This window comes from Balaenoptera borealis (assembly GCF_965194805.1).
Source record: "Balaenoptera borealis genome assembly, chromosome: 17".
NCBI lineage: Eukaryota > Metazoa > Chordata > Mammalia > Artiodactyla > Balaenopteridae > Balaenoptera > Balaenoptera borealis.
Window position 1 is genome coordinate 75,455,144 of NC_138876.1, and position 22,514 is coordinate 75,477,657.

A 22,514-nucleotide genomic window follows, 5' to 3' on the forward strand; every position below is an offset into this window, starting at 1 on the left:
GAGTTATATCCACTTTTCCACAAAAAAACACTTTGCGACATCTTTAATAAGCCAATGTTATGTAGTGAGGTGCACTAAAGAAAATAAAGATAAAAATGCTCTACACGTTTTTCTTTTGTCTGCACCACATGGCATGTGGGATCTTAGTTCCCCGACCAGGGATCAAACCCTCGCCCCCTGCAGTGGAAGCACAGAGTCTTAACCGCTGGACCGCCAGGGAAGTCCAAAAATGCTCTACACTCTTGAGTGAAATTGAATTCTCATGATCTGACTTGGTTTTGAAATGTTTATTTACTAACATGAAAAGAAAAACCAAATCCAGCCTAAAGTTGTAGTTGTTTCCTCATATCTACTGATACTAACCCAAATTCATCACGTGTACCGGAGTGGTGGCTGTGCTCATTGTATTCTACAGATACCAAGCCAACGTAGCTTCTGGAAGGTTACTACAAACCCTGTACAGGATAAACTCAATGCCCACGGCGTCCAGCAAATAACTAAGCACCTGACCAAGTGCTCCCTGGGAAAAACAGCTGCATCAATGAAAAACTGAAAAGATGAACCAGGCAAGTCGCTAACGAGTATTTGTTGATGAGGCCTCACCTTTCAGAGCACCAGCAAAAGCTCTCACCTGAGCCTTCTGTCTGGACACCGTACACAGGCGCATCAGGACAGTCAGCCATTTGTATACGCTGGTCCTGCATCTGCAAAGTCAACCAACAGTAGATGGAAAGTATTCAAAAAAAATTCCAGAAAATTCCAAAAAGCCAAACTTGAATTTGCCATGCTGTCAACTATTAGCATAGCATTTACATTGTATTAGGTATTATAAGTAATCTAGAGATGATTTAACGCATACGGGAGGGTGTGCGTAGGTTATATTTGAATACTACTCCATTTTATATAAGGGACTTGAGCATCCTCAGATTCTGGCATCCACGAGGGGTCCTGGAATCAATCCCCCTCGGATACCGAGGGACCACGGTACCTTAGGATGCAGTTTGCGGGTCCATAGAGCTTAACTCTGTTCAAAATCATATTAAGGGTCTGCAAAAAAGATGCATAAAGCACTATGTTTTGAAGTGCTTGATCTGTCAGCGTGAAAAATCTTTTTGTGTCCAGATATGTGAAGCGAAATAGAAGACAACTACAGCCACTAGTAACCACACCGTGTACACTACAGTAATGCTACACAGACCTCAGCGCTACGTTATGCTTTACCCAGGATCCAGCCGTTAGGTCAGGGCCAGGCTGGAGAACCTCCCGAGGCCTTGTTTAGCGAACTGTCAACCCCCCTCCACACACACACACACACACACACACACACACACACACACACACACACCACCACCACCACCACCACCACCACCATCACCACCAAGGCACACCACCTTCCCCGCAGGGAAGATAAGCCTCTGCTCTTCGAAATAACAGAAGTGGTTTTGGAATACCAGAGTATCCCGACAGCCGAATTAACTTTCTCACCTCCTGTGTGAGTTTGCAAGGGTTGCTGTCACAAAGAATTGTAGACTAGGAAACAGCAGAAATGTATTGTCTCACAGTTCTGGAGGCGAGAAATATGAGATCAAGGTGTCAGCAGAATAAGTTCCTTCTGGGGGCCCTGAGAGAAGGGCCTTTCTCCTTGGTGTGTAAATGGCCATCCTCTGTGTCCTAGCGTGGTCCTCCCTCTGTGCGTGTCTGTGTCCTAATCTTCCCTTCTTGTAAGGACACCAGTCATATTGGATGAGGGCCCGCCCTAATGACCTCATTTAACTTGATTACCTCTGTACAGACCCTGTCTCCAAATAAGGCCACATATTGAGGTACTAGGGGGTTAGAATTTCAACACGTGAATTTGGAGGGGACACAATTCAGCCCATAACGCCTTCCTACAGGAATTTTGGTGTCAGATAGCACAACCTTTAGACACTTTGTTTCTGGTTTTCTCCATAAAAGAATAAGCCAAACAGATTAAAGACTGAGTTTGGGGGAGCTAATTCATACCCGTGTGTCTTTGCCAACTCCTTTATATTCAGTAGAGGAAAAAACCCATGAAACAAATTATTATATTAGACAGGAGCTAGAAAGCCATAATATTAAGGCGGGTAGACCAGGATGCAAGAGGGTGACTCCAGGCCACGGCACACGGACTGCCCGCTGGCTGGTTGGAGAAGCCTTGGGGAACTTGCCCGAAAGCAGGACCGTGACATAACTGTCACAAAATGGATCCTCCCGGTAATACTACCAACACAGCGTGAAGTGCACCGTCAAGATATTTAGAAGAGTTTGCCTTCAGTCACCAGATGAAGCAAAGGTGATTCCACCTTGAATGTTAATGACCGGACCAAAGAGTCTGATTTTTCTTCTGAGTAGCAAGGAGGAAGGCTCTCAGGCCCTGGGTCCTTTAAGAATGGGATTTTCTGCATTAAATGCAAGCTCAGTAACAAACCCATCTAGCACCGTTCTGTCTGCTTTTCTTGAACCAAATGAAGGCTGTTACTTAGTTGTGACTCTTGCCTGGAAAATAAAGTGGTCTTACAATCTCCAGAGATCTGTAACTTCACACGTGCAGAAGAACTATAAATTACGTGCTTTTGTTCCCAACCCGGCAACTGCTTCCTTAAACTTCTTTCCTGTACAAACATCTGAAGAAAATGCTTGGAAACTGTGGGGAATGGTGCTGTAGGAAGAGAGGCTTCCTTTTAAGGAGAGGGAAGGAGAGTTCCTTTGGAGGATGAGAAAAACATTCTCTGAACTGTGGGGCTTGGTGAGGTGAACTTAACTTTTAAGAGGTGGTACTAGCATCTCATTTGAATTGATTAATAACAGTGAAAATCTCCCTGCGAAAGCACAAAATAGACCATCCCAAACTCAGCAAAATAAAGCCCAAAACCCCATCTGTTGCTATGTTGAACCATTTGACTGGGAAAGGAGGTGGATGACAAATTAGAAGTCTCACACATAAATACCTACACTGAGTCCTCTGCTTGGGACCTTCGTTGGGATATATGGATTACTATGTTCTTAAAAATCTGTGAAAGCGTGTGAGTGGCACATTTATGGAACTTTAGTGAAGCAACATAGATTAAGCAAAGGTGTCAGAGAAGTTTGAAGCAAGGAACATTTTAACGCTGCTTTGAAGGGATTTCCCTCCTAAAACCCATAGAATTATCACTTGATGGTTTTTTATTTGCTAAACGAGATGATTACATTGAACATAGTTTAAACCAACCTCTAAAACAATGGATGGTTTGCAGTTGCCCTGACCACGCCAGAATTCAACTCCGTCTTAGAGTGTTGAAGGGAAAAAATTTCCCTGGGAGTAAAATACTTTTTAAAACATGGCAAATGGCAAGATTCGGCGTTGTCTTTATCCGGGAAATCATGCTCTTGGCGCATCGGCAGTCACTGTCTCTGCGCATCAATGTCCTCTTTAAACAGTGTCGTGCAAGAGCAAAGACTGGCGTTTGGTAATGAAGGAATGGCTTCCCAGATCAGCCGGGTAAACAGCAGTTTGATTAGATCATCTGGCCTTTAATAAAGAAGAATGGAAGCAGCAGAACTGCTAGCCGACCAAACCGTGCTGGCTTTGCAGCGGGAACAGAAAACCCTCCTCCGGCCTCGACAGCAAATCTCCCTGGGTTGTCCCCGCTACTTCAAGTTGACCCACAACGGCAAAGCCCAAGGGAGCAGTTAACACACGAGCTGAGAGCTCGGTCCTGCCTAGGATGTTTACAGTGACGAGCGCGATGCGGCCACACCGGCCTTCGGCGCCGCTCCCGGAGCTCCGGAGCCGGCGGTCGTGCCCGAACCGGCCGGTAGATGGCGCACCGAGCCTCCGACACAGCCTACTCGGCTTGGGCCGGCGAAACAAGCAAGGATTTTGATTCATCAAAAACATAAATTCTACTTGATGAACAATAATAATAAAGGAAATTGACTACTGGGCATCATAGAGATGAATTTTTAAAGCCCCGAAATCAAGTAATTTGAGATTATTTAATTTAATTTACTAAATTTGAATAACTGTGCAGTGTAATGATGCATGGCAGGGCATTTAGGTTTTATAGCTTCTAAATGCTCCTCTTTAGGGCGATTGCTCAGTTGCATGGTCGCCAGAGAACCCTGTCCCCATCTCCAAGCCCTGTAAACAAATCGAGGAAGTAATTACACGTTGGGAAAAAGGCAAGGGGAAATGTAGGAGGGGAGAGACAGCCCAGTAACAAAATTTCCCCTTTTCTCGAGCAATACACCACCTCAAAAGTACTCCAAGGCCAGTGTTAGAGACCTTCTTAACATAAGCACAGCAGCTGAGCCTAAGCTAAGGGCTTTCCAGGTGCTTCTTGAAGTAGGATCCTCATCTCTTAATAAAACAAATAAGAGCTACAGCAATATTTATATTCACGTCTCAATTTTTTTAAGTTGGTGAATATGCATCTCTAATAGCTTCTAAACCAACAAATGAGGACACCGTAAAACTTAGAGATTCTGTTCATCTTTTTTTTTTTTTTTCTGTTCATCTTTTGATCCACGAAAATTTTCTGCAAGCAGATGCAAAAAAGTCCTTTTCTAAAAGTCCAGCCCCCGCCTTCCCCTCCATGTAGCTCCAACGCACACGTTCTGTGCGCACAAACACGCATGTGTGTCTGCATGCACACACACACATATTGGTTCAAATATCTCCGAGTGTGAAAAATAAATAAATAAGGCAACTTCAAAAATCAAAAAATATATATATATCTCCTGGTGTGTACACGTACATGGGGGGATACACACGCTGTCTGTGTACCCCTCTCCTCTATTGTTTTCAGCATAACTGATTTTGGCACCAGCGCTTTAGCACTTTGGAAGGGCCTTCATTAGCACTGGGACAGTGTCCAAAAAGAATCCAGAAAAATCAACACATGGCTGCTCTTGTTCTCACGATAAATGACAGCTTTGGTGGAAAACAACAACAGTCAAGAAGCAAAACAAAAACCAAAAAGCAACAAGAGTAGCGATAGCATGAATAGAGGAAGTCAGACATCACTAAACTCAGATTTTTTAAATTCAAATTTATTTATTTATTCCATTTTTACAACTCTCTTCCTTTGCCACTAACCCTCTGGGTACTTTCGCACCATTAAAAATATAAATAGTGCAAGTATATTAAAGACCCTAATGGAAAAAAAACCCAACAATCATGGGGCTTATGTCTCTTTATAGACACAAACATGCTTATTACATTCTTTAAAATGTGTAAAAACATGTAAGGGGCACATTTATGTAACTTTACTGTTATGGTGTGGCATGAGCTGCCCATGAACTATAACAGCCCCCAATTGAAGGCTGTCCCTTGAGCCTTCCATACCAATAATTCACAGTTCTTTGGAACCGGGGTTCTGAAGAGATGAGCCTTTCTTGGAAACTAGAATCTCCCTAATTACCTGAAAGTCTTGTCTCAAAACCATTAATGGGAACTTTTGGGTAGTTCAGATGCCATGAGACTGTGTAAAGAAGGCAGTAATTTCTAAACTAGTCAAAAACCCAGTAACATTCAATATGTGTGTGTGTGTCCTCACACCATACCTTAATAGGTTGATGATAAATCACACTTTGAAGGAAAGCAGTAACCAAACAAACTATAGAAGACTTTGATTCAAAGGGTTAATTCCTTTGCTTTTCAGCTGTCAAAACAATAGTGGAAAATTGACTTGTGCGTGGCCCTTTAAGGCTCTAGGCTCTGCTCAGGAGACCAGGCAGTAAGGGAGAAAACCCCGTTGGGTGTTAAGAAAAGAGAAGTTATTGTGCTATTCATTCCTCTTTGCCTTCTCTTTCCTCAGTTTCTCAGTTAGACTTTGTGAGTTGTTTGTGAAATCTGAGAGGTGTAATAAGTACTGCTTTACTGAGCAATTACGTGGTGGAAATTTGCAGGGAGAAAGGACTGAAGCAGATGGAAGGGGCAGTGATTTCCTTAAGGTCTGTTTAGTTTGGGAGGTAGGTTATATTGGAGGGTCTTGAAATTGTTCAAGGAAAAGGGAAAAAGGAACAGGGAAGCAGTGAAACAATGAAAAAAGAAAAAGAAGGGAGAAAGTACATGGGATTTGTAGGCATGTGTTCTCTCCCTTCTTTTCTTTTTTCTTTTTAAATTGTTTCACTGCTTTCCCCTTCCTTTTTCCCTTTTCCTTGAAAACCTTCGAGACCTTCCTTGCTTCAGGACAGGAAAAGGATGAGTGCAGGGTGAGCTAGAACCGCCGTGACGGGGAGCCCTGCAGGACGCTGGTGCTGAAGATCCAAAGAAGGAGGCTGGACGTGAGGAGGTAGCAAGAGAAGCCTCTGAAAGAAACACATCTTAAGCTTTAAGACATCCTGGAAGAACAGCTCTGGAGTAATTCAGAATCAGGAACAGCCTGAGAGAGCAGATCACAGCAGAGAGGAAGCAGTGCATCTCCAAATTAACTCATTCCTTCCACAAATATTAATTCAGTGCCTCTCATGTGACAGGTACCCATTAAGCACTAGGCATGTGAAAGTAAACTAGCTACTTCTTCTCAGTGCCTTTCTTACATAGAACACGGCCACCATCTTGTCTGAATTCAGACTCAGTCAGTGCACAAAATCCTCTGACTCAGGAGGCAGAGGTGAGAACGCTTGTGAGTCTGTGGACCAAGAGGAAATTGAGGCTATCTCTCCTGGTCACTGCACGCTGGACGAGCGCCCTCTCAGGAGCTCAGCGTTTATTCCAAACTCTAGCTTAAGTATCTGTGGACAACATTTCATCTTTAGAAATGGCTCCATTTCACCCCATTGCTGATCATTATTATGAATAAACTCATGTTGGACAGATTGTCTCGCTCTCCAAGAAGGACCAGAAAGCCGACTGACAGGTCTCCAAAAGGAGAGATTCCAAGTAGAACGGAGGCTACTTCTCAACAGCCTGTTCAATAACTCCACAATACGAGGACAGAAACAACCTGGAGTTTGGCAGGAAGACCAATGTCAACACGCTCTATATTTGCTTATTTATTGGCAGCTTGGAAGGCAGCCACAATTTATGGTCCTTCATTCCCAAATCGAGGGAGTGATGCTTCCTGCCAACAACATTTCCACACCACCTGACCGGTCTCTCTCTGCACAAGCCAGGAGGGGAATGGGTCCAGGACAGTCGTCGTTAGCCGCCATGTTTGTAACATATTTAATGCCGCCTATACTCCCAAAGGTGCCCAGTGGAGGAGAGAGTGGGCTGCAAGCTCCCCGACGTGGCTTAGCTCTCGCGGAAGGAAGGTTTGCAAGGGCAGAACCTGACTGTCCACACCCAGCCAGCCACACAACCGCAGTGCAGTCAAGCCCACACTGGCATTCTGTTAGGAAGGTGCAACCGGAGGGTTATGCGAAGACCATGCAGAGGGCTCCAGAGAGTTTCAGGTCCATGTGGGTGAGGATACGTTTGGGAAAACTATCCTTCTGAGAAACAGCCAAGGACATCAAGATTTGTTTTAATGGAGCAAAGAGGGAAAGCTAGAATGGGGTTGTGGGACCTGTAAGCGGCTTCAGAATGACACTGGGAGAGGGAGCCTGTCCTTGAGAGTAAGCAGTGGTTCTCAACCGCTGGCACAGCTGGAACAAGAGAAATTGGGACATTTGAGAGCTGGAGAGGTCCTCAGCAATTCTCTAGTCTGACCTCTTCACTTGACAGACGATGAAGTTTATTTTTGAGGGAAAGGTTCTGGACTAGAAGTAGGTCCCCTAGGTCTAAATGGAGGGCTGGATTCTCACAATTGGCTGACACCAGCACCCAAAGGATCGGTTTAGACATTATTAGAAGCACAGACACGTCACCAAAGGCACTCCAGCCACAGGTTAAATTCTAGATCAAGGTAAGCAAGTTTGTTCAGTCAGGAGCACAGCACACCCCTTGCCAGAAGTTGAGGGGCCTCCTGAAATCCTTATGATGGGATCAGACCACTCTTCGTGGACCGCCGATTATACCGCTTCAGAAAGCAAAGGGACTGTGGGAAGAGGGTACAGGCCAAGTTCGACCTGTCCAAGCACAGGAGAATGTGGTTTTATGAAGTGCGGGAGTCAGCCTAGTTATAAAATCCAGAGAGCCTTCTAGACAAGCAGCTCAATGGCCGCTCTCCTGTTGCTCCCCTGAGCTGACAGGCAATTTCATGGGAAGCAGGTTGTGGACACACCGTGTAAGTTACTAAAGCTCGGTGGACCTCCCCCACGGCTGCAGCGTGAAATTTCCCGTTTGCTCCACAACCTCCAAATTCAAAGCAAAATTGCCACCAGCTGTGCTTTCAACTTTCTCCGTTGCAAGTGAAGAGCAAAGCATCTTTGAGGATAACGTAAATGGAGAAAAATTTAGGGAACCCCTTCTGCACCAAGAGTTCGTCAAGGCTGACTCAAGTCAAAGCCAACCCCAGCACTTGAAGAGAAGTCATCTGCTCTCAAAGATGGCATCCTGCCTAGCCCAATGGGTGAAGTAACGAGCCTGGGCTGGAAGTCGAAGAAGACGGGAGGTCTTATCTTTCTGCACACTCAAGATTTAAGTGGGTCCACAGGAGAAATATGACCAGAACCATTTCAGCAGTTGAAACATTCATCATTGTTGCAGAAATGAGGTGAGTGTTATATTTTCAGTTCCCGAAACACCTTGCTCTCCTTTTCACCCTGTATCTTTGCACACACCATTCCCTCTGCCATTCCCCAACCCGTGTTCCATCTCCACTTGGCCAACTCCTGCTCATCCTTCAAAACCCAACACAAATATCTTCTCAGGTGAAATCTCCTATTACTTCCTCAACAGAATTAGGGACTCCCTCCTCTGTGATTCCAGGTATAAAATATTACATTTTATACATCTGATCACAGTATTAACACTGATCACATTAAACTGCAAGAAACAGTAAGGAGGAGAGAAAATAACAAGAGCTTTGGTGTCAGAGATAAAAGACTGTATCTCCCAACTCCTCCATTTACAAACTGTGTCCTTGAGCGAATTATCTAATCTTCCTGATCCTTCCGGCAATTCCATCTACAAAATGGGGGCAATAATGCCTACTGTAGAGTATTCTTGTGAAGATCACATGAGATTGGCAAATAAAGCCCCTAGTGCTAGGTCTGACTTATAGCCAGTGCGCCACAAATTAGTCCCCGCCCCTTTCTCCTCCCTCCAAAGGCAAAAGCACGCTTTTCATCATTGTGTCCTCAACATTGAATTGAACACACTAAGGATTTAATACATGCAATCATGCAATGAATATGATAACTAAGGGCAAACAGGGGCCAGTTTTTAATCATAGAATGCCAGGCCTAGAGAGGGCCCTAAACGCATGGCATTTGACCAGATGATTATCATGGAGGAAGTTCACAGACGGAAAGCAGCAGGGCCCTTCTCTCGTGCTTGCAGACCAGGACTCTCCCGCTTTCTCCCCGCCAGCACGTGCTTACTGCTTTTCGGGGTTGCAGACCAGAGCCTGAGCGGGCCTTTCTGCGGGTGCATTTTAGCCGGCCTTTCTGCCCATGGACTTGGAGACCAGTACTAGTCTTGGTGGCTGCTTTAGTAGGAATCCTGTCCAGCTCTTAGTGGTTAAGTTCAATTTCTCATCATCCACACAAATAAGGCTTCATTCAAATTGGAGATGATAGATGATTAACAGGCATGAGAAAACGTGTTGTGCTACACTCAGAAAGGATGCAAATGACAAAAACACATTGCCTTCTGGAGAGGCAGGGAAATGGCGGCAACAGAATGCACCCGGCTTCTTGCACCTTCGTGTCTGGCTAGACGGTTTTACGGCATTTAGCAGCACTGTGCGAAGGCACCCACGGCATCCCATAACTCTCACAAAACAGCGTTTTCATGTGCTAATGGCAACGGAATCAGAAACACATGGATTTAATTTCCTCCAAGATACCCAGGGGTATAAAAATCAATGCAGGAAAGCCATTTGGCTAACTATATTGGGGGCTTTTCTGAGCCCCAAAATGGTGAGAAATTGTTGGAGATGGCTGCTGAGCCCAGAAATCCCACCAGGTTCAGCCCTCCCCGAGCACAGCCCTGGCCTAATGTGATGTGAAGCCCCGGCTGTGCTTTTGGAGAGAGGCAGGTGCTTGCTGTGTGGTACCTTCGCGGCCGCCATCTCCGCAGAGTTCCTGCTTTCTGCTGTTCGTTCATTCGCTCAGCTGCTCCCACCACAGAGCCGTCAGGGAGATCTCACTTTGGCAGCAGATCGGGATCCCTGCCTGAAAGTTGATAGAGGTTGGGCTATTTGCAGAAATAATGCTTTCCAGACATACTCAACAGTGCCCCTCTTTCCAGATGGGGTGCCATTAGCGTTGCTTCCAGCCATTTCCTCACCTTCTGGTGTACTTGTCAGCTCTCGCGTGTGCATCACAAGCCTTCCATATTCTGGGGAATCTCGGAAAACTGCTCAAACCCTCAGCTTCTCACCACTTGCCTGCACAAATGCGCGCTCGCACGCGCACGCACACACACACACACACACGTCTCCACTGTTCTGTATGCACATACAGTTTTCTTCCTCCACCTCTTGGGAGTCAACTTAGATTTTCCAAGAGTGCTAATCACTAAATGTGATAGTTTAGCAGCTCGGGGAATTAACAGGCTTGAATACCTGGGACACCAAAGAATTCCCTTGGCGTGGTGGTGAGTTCCACCATCTGCAGTCACCGATGACTTTGCTATTCACATTGCCCTTCGGTGGCCTCTGGTTTTCAACGACAGAAGGAGCCCTTGGTGAAGAGGCTACTCCCTGGCCCCAAATCAACCTCTTGAGAGATGAATGAAGCCACTTCGTGTTCGTGGCCCGTACATAAGACACTTAGGGTTGCAGGACCCCATAGTATTACATCCATGTGCTATTTCCTTATTGAGAAATTGCCCGGCTTGCCATATTGTGTGTGAACTCTGGATGGTTTAAACATGCCCAGGCTAGAAATCAGGTCCTTCTCCCAGGTCCTGTGTTAAGGTCCTTCCCAGTTCTCAGGACTCCTGAAGTTACTTACATGCACTCAAGTCTGCAGACTAAAGTGGTCGATGGAGCACCGGGCCGCATGGTGAAAGTCCAGTATGGCAGCCGTGCTCATCTGTCTACCCGTAAGTGTCCCTGTTGGTTTGCCATCCTGCCTCCCTTTCTAATTCCCTCCTGAAGCTGAGCTTCCCTTGTCAGGGGGAGGGGGAGGGGGAGGGGAAGGGGCTACACACACACAGAACCCCTCGCCCTCCTCACTCTCATTTCTCAGTTTGGCTGGGTTTTGTCCCTGAGTGGGATATGCTCTCCCCGAAATCTAATATCTGTCCTGTTTCTGCCTCACATCCTGGGGTGGATGCAGGAGTGGGGCTGGCTTCTCAGAAGCGCCTGACACTGGAGACGCTCAGCACTGCCAGAGTCTGTGAAAGTCAGGCTGGGCAGCCGAGGCCGATTACTAAACACCATGAAGACGAGATAAAACAGAGAAAGCCGTTTACAAACTACAGACCAGTGGATATAATGGATACCTTCCTCTTCTTCTCGGCTCTTCAACTATTACTCAGAATCAGTAGCTCCTGTGTGACCTTGGGCAAGTTACTTAACCCTTCTGTGCCTCAGACGCCCCACCTGTAAAGTCAGGCTAACACCAGTAAATACCTCATAGGTTTGTTATGTGGATCGAAGGAGATAAGGCATGTAACATGCTGAGAACAAGCACGAGTGCGCTAAGCAGTCTCTAAGTGTAGGCTGGTAAACAAACCGTGAATTTTCGTTTTACCTCCAGGAAAGCTTACTTCCTATTACCTTCCATGCTTTTCGGGACTAAAAAGTCCTTGGCTCTTGACCCAGCAATTGTTACCGGAAGATGTGATATTTGTAACACTTCTGGGTCATTATGGTCACTGAGATGTTCTCATCCTTGCTGTGTGAGTTGAGTCACTGATGGTCATCTTGCTCCAGGTGGGACCCTCACTGATGAGCTATTTTTTCTTCTGGAAAGGCACTGTCCTCATCATCTCTGGGAAGATCTCCCACATTCGAACATGATTTCTTTTTTTATTTTTAGTATTCTACTATTTGTGTTTTTATTTTATTTTTTTATTGACGTATAGTTGATTTACAACGTTGTGTTAGTTTCTGGTGTACAGCAAAGTACGCTGGTGTACAGCAAAGAATATATATATATTCTTTTTCAGATTCTTTTCCATTATAGGTTATCACAAGATATTGAATACTATTCCCTGGGCTATACAGTAGGTCCTTGTTGTTTATCTGTTTTATATATAGTAGTGTGTATCTGTTAATCCCAAATTCCCTATTTATTCCTCCCCACCCCCTTCCCCTTTGGTAACCATAAGTTTGTTTTCTATGTCTGTGAGTCTGTTTCTGTTTTGTAAATAAGTTCATTTGTGTCATATTTTAGATTCCACACGTGATATCATATGGTATTTGTCTTTCTCTATCTGACTTGCTTCACTTAGTATGATCATCTCTAGGTCCATCCATGTTGCTGCAAATGGTATTATTTCATTTTTTTATGGCTGAGTAATATTCCACTGTATATATGTACCACATCTTCTTTATCCATTCATCTGTTGACGGTCATTTAGGTTGCTTCTATGTCTTGGCTCTTGTAAATAGTCAAGCCTAATTTCTTGATCCCTACAGCTTTTGATCTTGCTAGAGTGACAGAGATAAGCTCACTTTGCAATTGTTGTACCCAACTGTGCTATGTCCTTCCAATCAGGAAAGGAGAGAGCTTAGCAATCAAATAATTGCTTCATTTGATCACCTGTGTATCTTCCACCTTGATCAAGTCTTCATAGGCTTTGAATCTTTCTACCCAAAGCTGGGCAGATTTGCCATGTTTCTTAAAATCCCCAAACTTTTTTCCTTGATGGTTCAAAACAAATAAAAGCAACAACAAAAAGCTTTTTTTTAAAATAAGTTATAGCAATCTTTTTAACATTTCAAAATGCATCTTATTGCTTGACTGATGGATACATATGGTTTAAAAGTACAAATCAACTGTTCCATACCCAACTCTTCCATATCCATTTTCTTGATGTGCACACGCTTTAATTTCTGGAAGTCCCAAAGAGCAAAATATCACCCTCCCCAATTCTTTCTGCTACTGCTGTTGATAAAAGAAAACGAAGTATATTAGTTACCACCCATCAACCCAGGCTTCTAATTACATTGTGAGACTTGCTCATTACAGCAGGTATGGGGTGCAGAGCAAGAAAGGAGGTGTTTCCATTTAGCCCGTGATGGGAGTAACAAGTGTGCTCAGCCTGACACACCAGCTCCACGCGGGGAACACCTTAAACAATCCCATCAACACCGATTCACTTCAACCAGGTGATACTTTAATGAGCCAACCCCAGTGCTCCCTGGATGACATGAGGCCTCATGTCACACCATGAGAGGGGCACACCACCTTTAAAAGAAAAAAGATCACTAAAAAAGCCAGAGCGTTGACACTTGCAGATGAGTTGAATTCCCTTTGTCCTGTGGACATGCTCGATGCTCGGAGAGCTCCAGGCGTGAGGAGCTGATTTCTGCTGTCATCAGACCTGACCCGCACTCCCCTAGGAGCCCGCGGCCTGTCTGTTGCAATGACAGGAGAGAGAGCCAGGCTGTGGCTTGGGGTCCTCAGCTGTGCGGCACCGCAGGCCACATCCAGCCCTGACGAGGGCAGCTGGATCGCATGAATTTTTAAAGTAAAACAACGGATTTGGGGGGGGAGGGGCAGGGGGCATCTTACTCCCCACCACCCCCCCCTTGTGAAATCCCCACAGAAGAAAAGCACGGACCCAGCATGTTGATCTTGGCAGAGGTACACACAGTCCCTCTGTTCGGAAGATGAGCTGACACGTGCAGATTTGCAGAGAAGCCATTCCAAAAGGTTAATTAAATATTACCATTGTTTTCTGAGCTATTAATGCATGTTCTTTTATTTCTTCATGTGAAAGGCTTCTCCCTACTCAAAGTCAGAGTTTGGATTTGCTTCCCAAACCCTTCCCCTTTTTGAAGCCTGGAAAGAGGATGACCGAGGGACCCAGAGAGAGAGAGAGAGAGAGAGAGAGAGACAGAGAGAGATGCAGAATGCAGTTTGGAGCTGAGCAAGGAGGGACTGTTGTCTGAAATGAAGTCCTTGAAACACACTCTCAGCTGCAGCTGCGGATTGGAATCATGTGGTTCAAGGAAGGTTCTAGAAAGGGGCCAGGAAGGAACCTCTCCTCTTTCCACCTGTATTTATTGGCTGATGTAACTGGCCACTGGAGCTGAGGAATGTTGCCAGCCTACGGCCTTCGGTGATTCCGGGGAGGCTCAGCCTGGGGCGAGTGAGGCCTGAGGCGGGAACACGGCCCACCCTGCACTGCCTGTCTGTCCCCTACCTCCTCCGAGCCACACTGCTTTCTCCCTGCCCAGGGCGGGGACATCCTGAGGTCAGCAGGACAAGGCCCTCGATGCAAATGGGAGAGGGATTCCAAGATGGACAGCGAGGGAAAATAAGACGGAGGTCAGGGAGAGGCCAAGGTTCCTCCGCGGCAGGAAGTGCCACCCTCTGGGACCACAGTTGGCGAGAGCACTGAGCCGCGAGGAGCTCAGCAGTCTGCAGGCGATCTCTCCAGACAGCCCGTCTTCCAGAGCAAGCGGGACATGTTTGGTTTGCAAAGTCAAGATGCCTCCCCGGATGTGGGGATGCGGCAGTGAACCTACAGCGTAACGAATGAAAAACAAGGGACAGAGTGAAGACAGGTGGTGACTTGCTGGATTGGGGGAGTGTGCTGGCGCGGATGGGAAGAGGCAGGACGGGCGGTGCCAAGTCGGGTCACGCAGTCCCACCCAGGACACCGACCCCGAATCTCTGCCCTGCCCACCTGCCCCTGTACCTGCCCTGCATCTGCAGAGGGCTGGCACCTCACGGTGCTTCCACGTGCAGACTTTGCAGCCCGAAGACCTGGGGTCAAAGCCCACTGCCGGCACTCTGGCTGGGCTTCCTTAAAGTTTCTCATTTCCTAATGGCTTCGCTTTTAAACACAAATGGCTATGCTGTGGGGTTGTTAAAATGAAAACATGAAAAGAAGAAGTACGCGAAGTGCCCAGTATATAGTAAGTGCTCTTGCAAAGGAAGGGAAAAGAGGGAGAGTTAGCACGAGCAAGCCTCGGGGAGTGGAGGAGAGCGTGGGGGAGGGGGCCTGGATACCTGGCCCTGTGGGAGCATCTGTTAACAGGCCATCCTGGAGCATCCTGGGTCCAGCTTCCCTGGATGAGTTCATGCCTGTCTCTGATGGTCCTGGCAGGATTCTCTTGCTGGTGGGGTCACCTTGGCACACTAGCTACCCACATCTAGGGCTGAGCCCCTGCATCCGCGTGAGGCTTGGTGGTGACCTGGCTGGGATGGAAAGCGCCAAAGCTAAGTGCGTGTTTGCACAGGCCACAGCTGGAGAAGCAGAAAGGACAGGCACACACGCGTCCTTGTGCGCAGGTCGTAAGTGCTGACATGCGGCCTCCAGAGAGAAGTGCTGGGTCTCCTGTAAGGTTGGTGTCCCGGGGACAGGGATGGCAGGAAAATGATGTCCCAGATTCAGGGACCTTGGGCTGAATTCATTCCAACCAGGTGTGCACTGGCACCGTAAGGAAATGTCAGGGGGCGTTAAAGAAGCTTCCCCCCCACCACACACACACACACAGGCCCTGCTCTTCATACATCACATCATGGGGACCAGAGACCGAGAGGGTTAACAGTGACAGCGAATGACAGAGCACAGTGCTAGTGAGTAGAGGTGCGGTCAGGCAGTCAGAGTCACGGGAGGGAGCTGGCAGAAAGGCCAACCGCACAGACAGACAGCCAGTCGAGGTAGGGTGGGTGTGGCAGACACCCACTGGGTTGTCTAAGGACCAACCCACCCCACCACTGGCAAGTGGGCAGCGGCGAGGACATGCCCACTGGACACTGGTAACCGACGTGAGGGTGGACAGAGCCCCAGCTCCCTGGCTCTGGGCTGACTGTTCCAGAAGCAGACTCCTGACTAGAGTTGCCAAACTCGGCAAATAAAGATACAGGATGTCCTGTTAAACTTGAATCTTAGATAATCAATTAATAACTTTTTAGTATAAGTATAGCCCATGCAACTTTGGGGAGATACTTATAACTAAAAAATACTGAGTTGTTTCTCTGAAATTCTCATCTGCTTGGACATCCTCTACTTTATCTGGCATCCCTCCTCCTGACCCAAACTGGGCCCTCAAGAGAGTGCTTTCTGCAGGATGCAATTAAAAGAGAACAGAGTCTACCTCTTTCCAGGGGCTAAAAGTTCAAGATGTTGTCTGACACCTGAAGAAGGCCAACCAACCAAGGGAGAGAATGAGATGAGGACAGAAGTCAGAAGTCAGCAAGAGGCAGAGACAAAGGGAACAAGATGCTGATGGCATCTGAGGCCAAGTTCACGCCTCTTCCCTGCCCTTCCTGCAGGTGATTATCCTGCTTTCTACTTGCCGATCCCTACTCCCTGCCCACCCTGCCCTAGCCCCCAGCTCCTGTGGACAGAGGAGAAAGCAGAGGCATTGTAATTCATCAGCTCAATGGTAATAAATACAAGCAAATGGACCTTTAGCACAAGAAGGCCAGAGTTACTATGTTATATGGTACATGGTCAAAGCCACATTACAAGAAGAAATACCATTTCTTACATAGACCAGACTGGGTGTTTTTCAAAAGGAAATTAATCGTCAGGATGGTGAATTGTGTTTGATTTCCAAATTTAAAGAGAATACAGCCAGTGCTGAAACATACACCTTCTCCCCAGTCAGTCCACAGAGCCAGAAGTCCCCCTGCGAGCAAAGCAGGAAAGCTTCCTGATAGCTCACGGACACCTAAGTACCTAAAATTTGAATGACAAATTATTGACCACAAATAATAGGCCCTGGGTTCATATCCTACAAACCAGTAAGAAAAACACTGTCAGCACCCCCCCCCCAAAAATGGGCAAGGGGATATTTGCAAAAGAAATATAAATTTCTAATAAACATGAAAAAAATGTTTAATCTCATTAATAAGCAAACAAATATAGACACAAACATTGAAATGGCCTTTTTAGACTGTTAAATCGGCAAATTAAGAAAAGCAGTTCTGGACTCACAGACTTAGAGGACGAATTTACAGTTACCGGGGGGAAGGATGGGGGGAAGGGATAGTTTGGGAGTTTGGGATTGGCATGTACGCACGGCTATATTTAAAATAGATACCCAACAAGGACCTGCTGTACAGCACAGGGAACACTGCTCAATGCTCTGCTCAATACTCAATAACCTAAATGAGGAAAGAATTTGAAAAAGAGTAGATACATGTACGTGTATAATGGAATCACTTTGCTGTACACCTGAAACTAACACAACATTGTTAATCAACTCTATTTCAATGTAAAATAAAAATTTTAAAAAAAGTGGTAGTTCTACTGAATGCAGCCCAGGGTACAATGGTGTGAGCGTTCTTTTGCACGAATCTTGTGTCCGTAATATACAAAGAACTTCTGCAAAATAATAAATGACAAAGAACCCAGGAGAAAGATGGGCAAAGGGATTGAACAGGCGATTCACAGAAGAGTTACAAGTGGTCAAGATAGATGAGAGAGATTTCAGTCTAGATGGTGATTTTGATTTAGGATAGCACTCGTCCTCACAGTCAGAGACGGTCAGGATAAAACACGACACCAGGGCTTCCCTGGTGGTGCAGTGGTTGGGAATCTGCCTGCCAATGCAGGGGACACGGGTTCGAGCCCTGGTCTGGGAAGATCCCACATGCCGCGGAGCAACTAGGCCCGTGAGCCACAACTACTGAGCCTGCGCGTCTGGAGCCTGTGCTCCGCAACGGGAGAGGCCGCGATAGTAAGAGGCCCGCGCACCGCGATGAAGAGTGGCCCCCGCTTGCCGCAACTGGAGAGAGCCCTCACACAGAAACGAAGACCCAACACAGCCAAAAATAAATAAATAAATAAATTTTAAAATGGTCCTCATCAAAAAAATCTTTAAAAAAAAAACAAAAAAAAAACACGACACCAGCTCTTGGCCTATGATGTCATAAGTACTGATAACTTCTATTCCTGGGAAGGACATTGGGAAATAGCCAGTCTCACACACTATTGGTAGGCGTCAACATTCCTGCAGCACTTTTAAGGGATAATTCCACAGTATCTATATAAAGCGCCCCAGAATCTCGGACAGCTCTATGTTTCTTCCTTGAAGATATTGCTTACTCTCCTCCTTGTAAAAGGAAATTCCCAATGCTTAGTGTCTCAGGAAATAATAATTATTCCGTGGGCGTCCCCCCCAAACACATTTTTTAAATTTTCAAACAATGGAGTTATTTTCCCTGGGTTCTGATCCATTTTCTCTCTATTCCGGGCATTCTTTGATGAATCATGTCTCATTTTTTAACATTCCGTTAAGAATGAGGTGACCTATGTGGGCACAGTATTATTCTTAAAAAACAAAGCATAAATGCCGAGCAATGTAACAAAGTAATTACGTTTTCAGCAAAGACGGGGAAAGAGTGATTGTGTGGAGTGGGTGAGGACCTCCTACACGCTGCGGCTCTAAGCAGCTCGGCTAAGTCCTCCTTTTCCTTCTTTGGAATTTTTCCCGCTGCCCCTTCAGCCAAGCATCTTCCCTCCTTCAAGATTTCCTTCGTTCAGGGCAGGAGTCCCCGAGCCTGGAATCCCGCCCTGTCCCGTCTCGTCAGGCTGTCTCCTGAAATCATTCTACCAGCTCCTGAGACCTCGCTTCCACCACAAGCCCCCCCAGCTGAGAGCAGAGTGACTCTCCTCCAGCCGCGCACCTGTTTGGAGCCACTGCGGCTCCCTCTCTCCCCCTGCCATTGTCTGGACTGAACAGCAGCGGGCTCTGCGGCGTCCTGTCCGCTAAATGGCCGCAGCATCCTCTACGTCCTCTCCTGTGCCTGTCTGCATCCAGAGAAGCCGGAGCCCGAGTGTATCAACGTGCTTTGCTTAGATCAGCAACTCGGGAAGCTGCGGAGTGACGCTTGTATTCTCCCAGGTCACCTTGCAGGGCATCACCAAGGACCAGAGTCCTGTGGCTCGGCACACTAGGCTCACGTTTATGGTCACGCTGAGGCTTCTTGAACCTCTCTGTGCCTGTCTCAGTGTCCCTGGGATACAGTAATGCTGACTTAAACTGGCAAGATCCGAAAATCAAACGAATGATAGTGACTTTAGTGAGACAGAGGTCTGCCTTTCCTTTAAACGGTTAAAACACCACTAACAAGTGGATCTAAATATTCGGATCTACCCTCCTGCAATTATATTTTCCTCTTCTGTGATTCAGCGTTGCTGTAATTGAACTGAATTCCACAAGACCAGAAAGCTGGTATCTAGGATTATAAAACACCTTCAGTAGGTAAAATATTTAGGAAGTTTTCTTTTAAGTCCTTTTTTCAGATTTTGTCTCTATCCACCGTTAAAATGAATTTCACACCCATTTTCCCCCTTTTACCTTTGGGAAAGATGCTTGCTTTTACAGCCTCCTCTTAATGTCAAAACAAAAGATCTCTTATACTTCTTAGAATCTTGAGATCCTTTTCTGGTAAAGAGGAAAACAAATGAGCTCTAATTAAGGCAATCGGGGAAGTATTGGATCACTGCAGACCAGAACTAACCCTCTTTAACTTCCATGAACTGGTAGCTCAAATATTAATAGACAGCATGAAACAAGAAAATGCCAGGAATCACACAATTTTTCACTCGTTTACCCTTAATTTTTTCCTAAAGTGTTGTGTGCATTTTTGTAAGCCACAATTTGAATGATATACAGTTTAAGGTGAGATACAAAGAGATAAATTTACAAGATCGTATAAAATTATATTCTGGAGTCAACAGTGCTACTGTAGAGCAGAGGATTTTTCTTTCTTTCCCGTCCTCTGTCAGGAAACAAGAGAAACAGAACAAGATCAGGGTCTAAATCTCTGGTTCGTGTGAGTAATGTTTTCTTATTTCACGTAGGCACTGACAAAAAGACCCCAAGGAGGACAAACAATAATAGATAATAAATTATAGATGCTAGAAAATTGAAGGACATTATGCTTCAGCATTTCTGCCTTCTAATCAACCAGGAGGGATGAGAGGTCCTTCTTCATCTGTCTGCTCACAGACCGTTTGTTCTTTCACACCCACTGTGTCGTGGGTCACCTGCACAGGACCTCAGCAGGCAGACTGTAAAAGCAGGTGAGCAGCCGCTGACTGCTGAACCCTGCCTCCCTCCCCCTCCGGCCATCTGATTTGGTCCAAGGGCATCCTTGAGAGCGGAGAGAGATGAGGAATGATGCTTCTCTCGGTGGCAAGAAGGGGCCGAGAAGACTCACAGGTCCCAGCCTCTGCAGAACCTTTGTCAGCATCGAGGTCTCCATCCGTGCCTCCCTCCCACACCAAGCAGACAATCCCTTCCCCAAATCCAGAAGATCAGCAATAATTGATTTGGCTCTGGCCCGTCCCCTTCTGGGGCAAAAGCAACAGTACAGTTCACTAGCTCTTTCTGATGTCTCCCTGCCCTCCTTTAAAGAGAACCCTCGTGTCTGATTAAAATCGGTCATGCGCCGGTCCTGGAGTGAAGAGGTGCTATTTATTTCTGTCAAGTTCTGCTTGGAAGGTTTGAGGCTTCCTCCTACCAGACATTTTACTAGTAAACAGAAAAGTTACCCATATTGTCATGCTTGCCCTGACCTGCAAGCTAGTGAACAATAAATCTTAATTACAGTTAAATGCCAAAATCTGCAAAGAATGAGGCAGCACTAGTCAACTGTGAATTGGCCGACTCCTCGCCTCGGCTGGGGTGCAGCTGCAGGAATACATAAATTAGTTTGTGATTTGTTTGTGCCGGAACAATCGGTTGAGGCTGGTTCTTAAAAGCATTTCCAGTATCAGTGCACACTCGGGCATTCATCCTATCGCCATGTCAAATACAGGTGGCATCTGGGAAGTTTTATCTTAAAGGACCTTCAGCATTATGCTTGGGTTCATAAGAAAGCGCTATTTCTAAATATCTCGGCAGTTTTCCAAAATAGCGCTCAGTCTCCTGACATCTGCTCCATCCATACTTGCTACCTTTGGATTTGTTCGGGGAGCCGCTGAATAACCTTTTTGTTAGCAATCTCTTTTTCGCACCGTGCAGGGCCACTGGAGTGCAGGCAGACATCCATGCAGGGGCCTTTTTTTCCTTTTTTTTTTCCTGCTGCTGCAAAGCTCATGAGCTCCTTGCTATTCAAGCGTTTGCTTGTCATCATGTTAAATAAAGCCACCCTGTTGTCCCCTTGCCTGGGTCCTCTTGACATATTGGCACCTATATGCAAGAATTAGAAAGATGATTGCCCATATAACTCTGTTCAATGGCTTCAGGCTGTTCTATCAATTTTGAGACTGACAGGAGGTCGGAGATGGAACGGAAGAAAGAACGGAGTTTGGGCTGCTCCGTGCTTGGTCCCATGAATCAATCTGCAATCTACTCATATTATTCTAGACGCAGATCCTGTTCTCATTGGGAGTCAATCATCTTCTAGATGCCCCTACCGGCAGGTTCCTAATAATAAGGTGGGCCCCGGTTCCCCCGAGCCTCTGAAATCAGCAGAGGGTAATGGCAGGCCCGGGGTGCGATGCTATTTCACTAAAGAGGATGTGGATACGTAAGTGGGTAAGAGGGAAGTAGAAAAACCCCTTCCCGACAGAGGTGGTGGGAAGAGAGTTGCAAAATAGGCAGCGTTCTGTTGTATTTTTAAGAAAAGTGTAAGAGGGAGCATTATCCCGTACTTAGATAGCGACGTCAATTTCACTTGGGATTCCCCGCGCGGAGAGGGCCCCCCGCCCTTCCTGCCCTAGGCCGCCTGCTCCCCCAGCATCCCGGCGGCCCCGCCGCCTCTCCGGGCTCTTCCCGGCTCTCGCAGGGCCCCATCCTGTCACCAGCGGTCCTGCTTCCTGTTTGTGTTGCCGCTTTGTTGCTTCCTGGCGGTCATCCGGAGCCGCCCTTCTGCTGCGCCTCCGCCCCGGGACTGGCTCTCTTCCCAGCTCTCTCTTGTGCTGGCAAATCTGTCTCCCTCCGTCTCGGTCTAAACCCCACGTTTTTAAAGGACCCGTCCTGGTGCTGGAGTCCTTGCCGCCAAGCCCCGTGGGGTGAGGGTCGGCCTCTCCCACGTGCTCTGATTCTCTGCAGACCTTTATCCGAAGAGCTGGTTCAAAGCATTTTTGCATTTGCTACCTCACCTGCCCTTTTGCATTCTTTTGAGGAGGGGCGGGGGGTTGTTTCCCGCTTGTATTGATTGAGAAAGAGGCCCAGAGAGACTGAGGGTTGACGTGGTCCTGAGGAAGAGGCGGGTGATTAGCAATCTGCTCACCCAGGCTGCAGGCTGCTGGCCTGACAGCATCCACCCCCGTCCAGTTTGTACTGCAGGCCAAGCCTTTCCAGGCCTCCTTGCATTTTAATCTCCCGTAGGCGTCATTAGCTTTATTTTAAACCTTGGAAACAAGG

At 46.7% G+C, this 22,514-nt stretch overlaps 1 protein-coding gene across 1 annotated transcript in view; it reads right to left on the reverse strand.

Moving 5' to 3' along the window:
• LOC309615300 (uncharacterized protein) overlaps positions 1–22,514 on the reverse strand; it is a 171,267-nt gene that overhangs the window by 111,185 nt on the left and 37,568 nt on the right. The window contains exon 5 of the mRNA XM_082364729.1: positions 604–704. Within this exon, the coding sequence (XP_082220855.1) occupies positions 604–704 (101 nt within the window). The remainder of the gene's footprint in view (positions 1–603; positions 705–22,514) is intronic.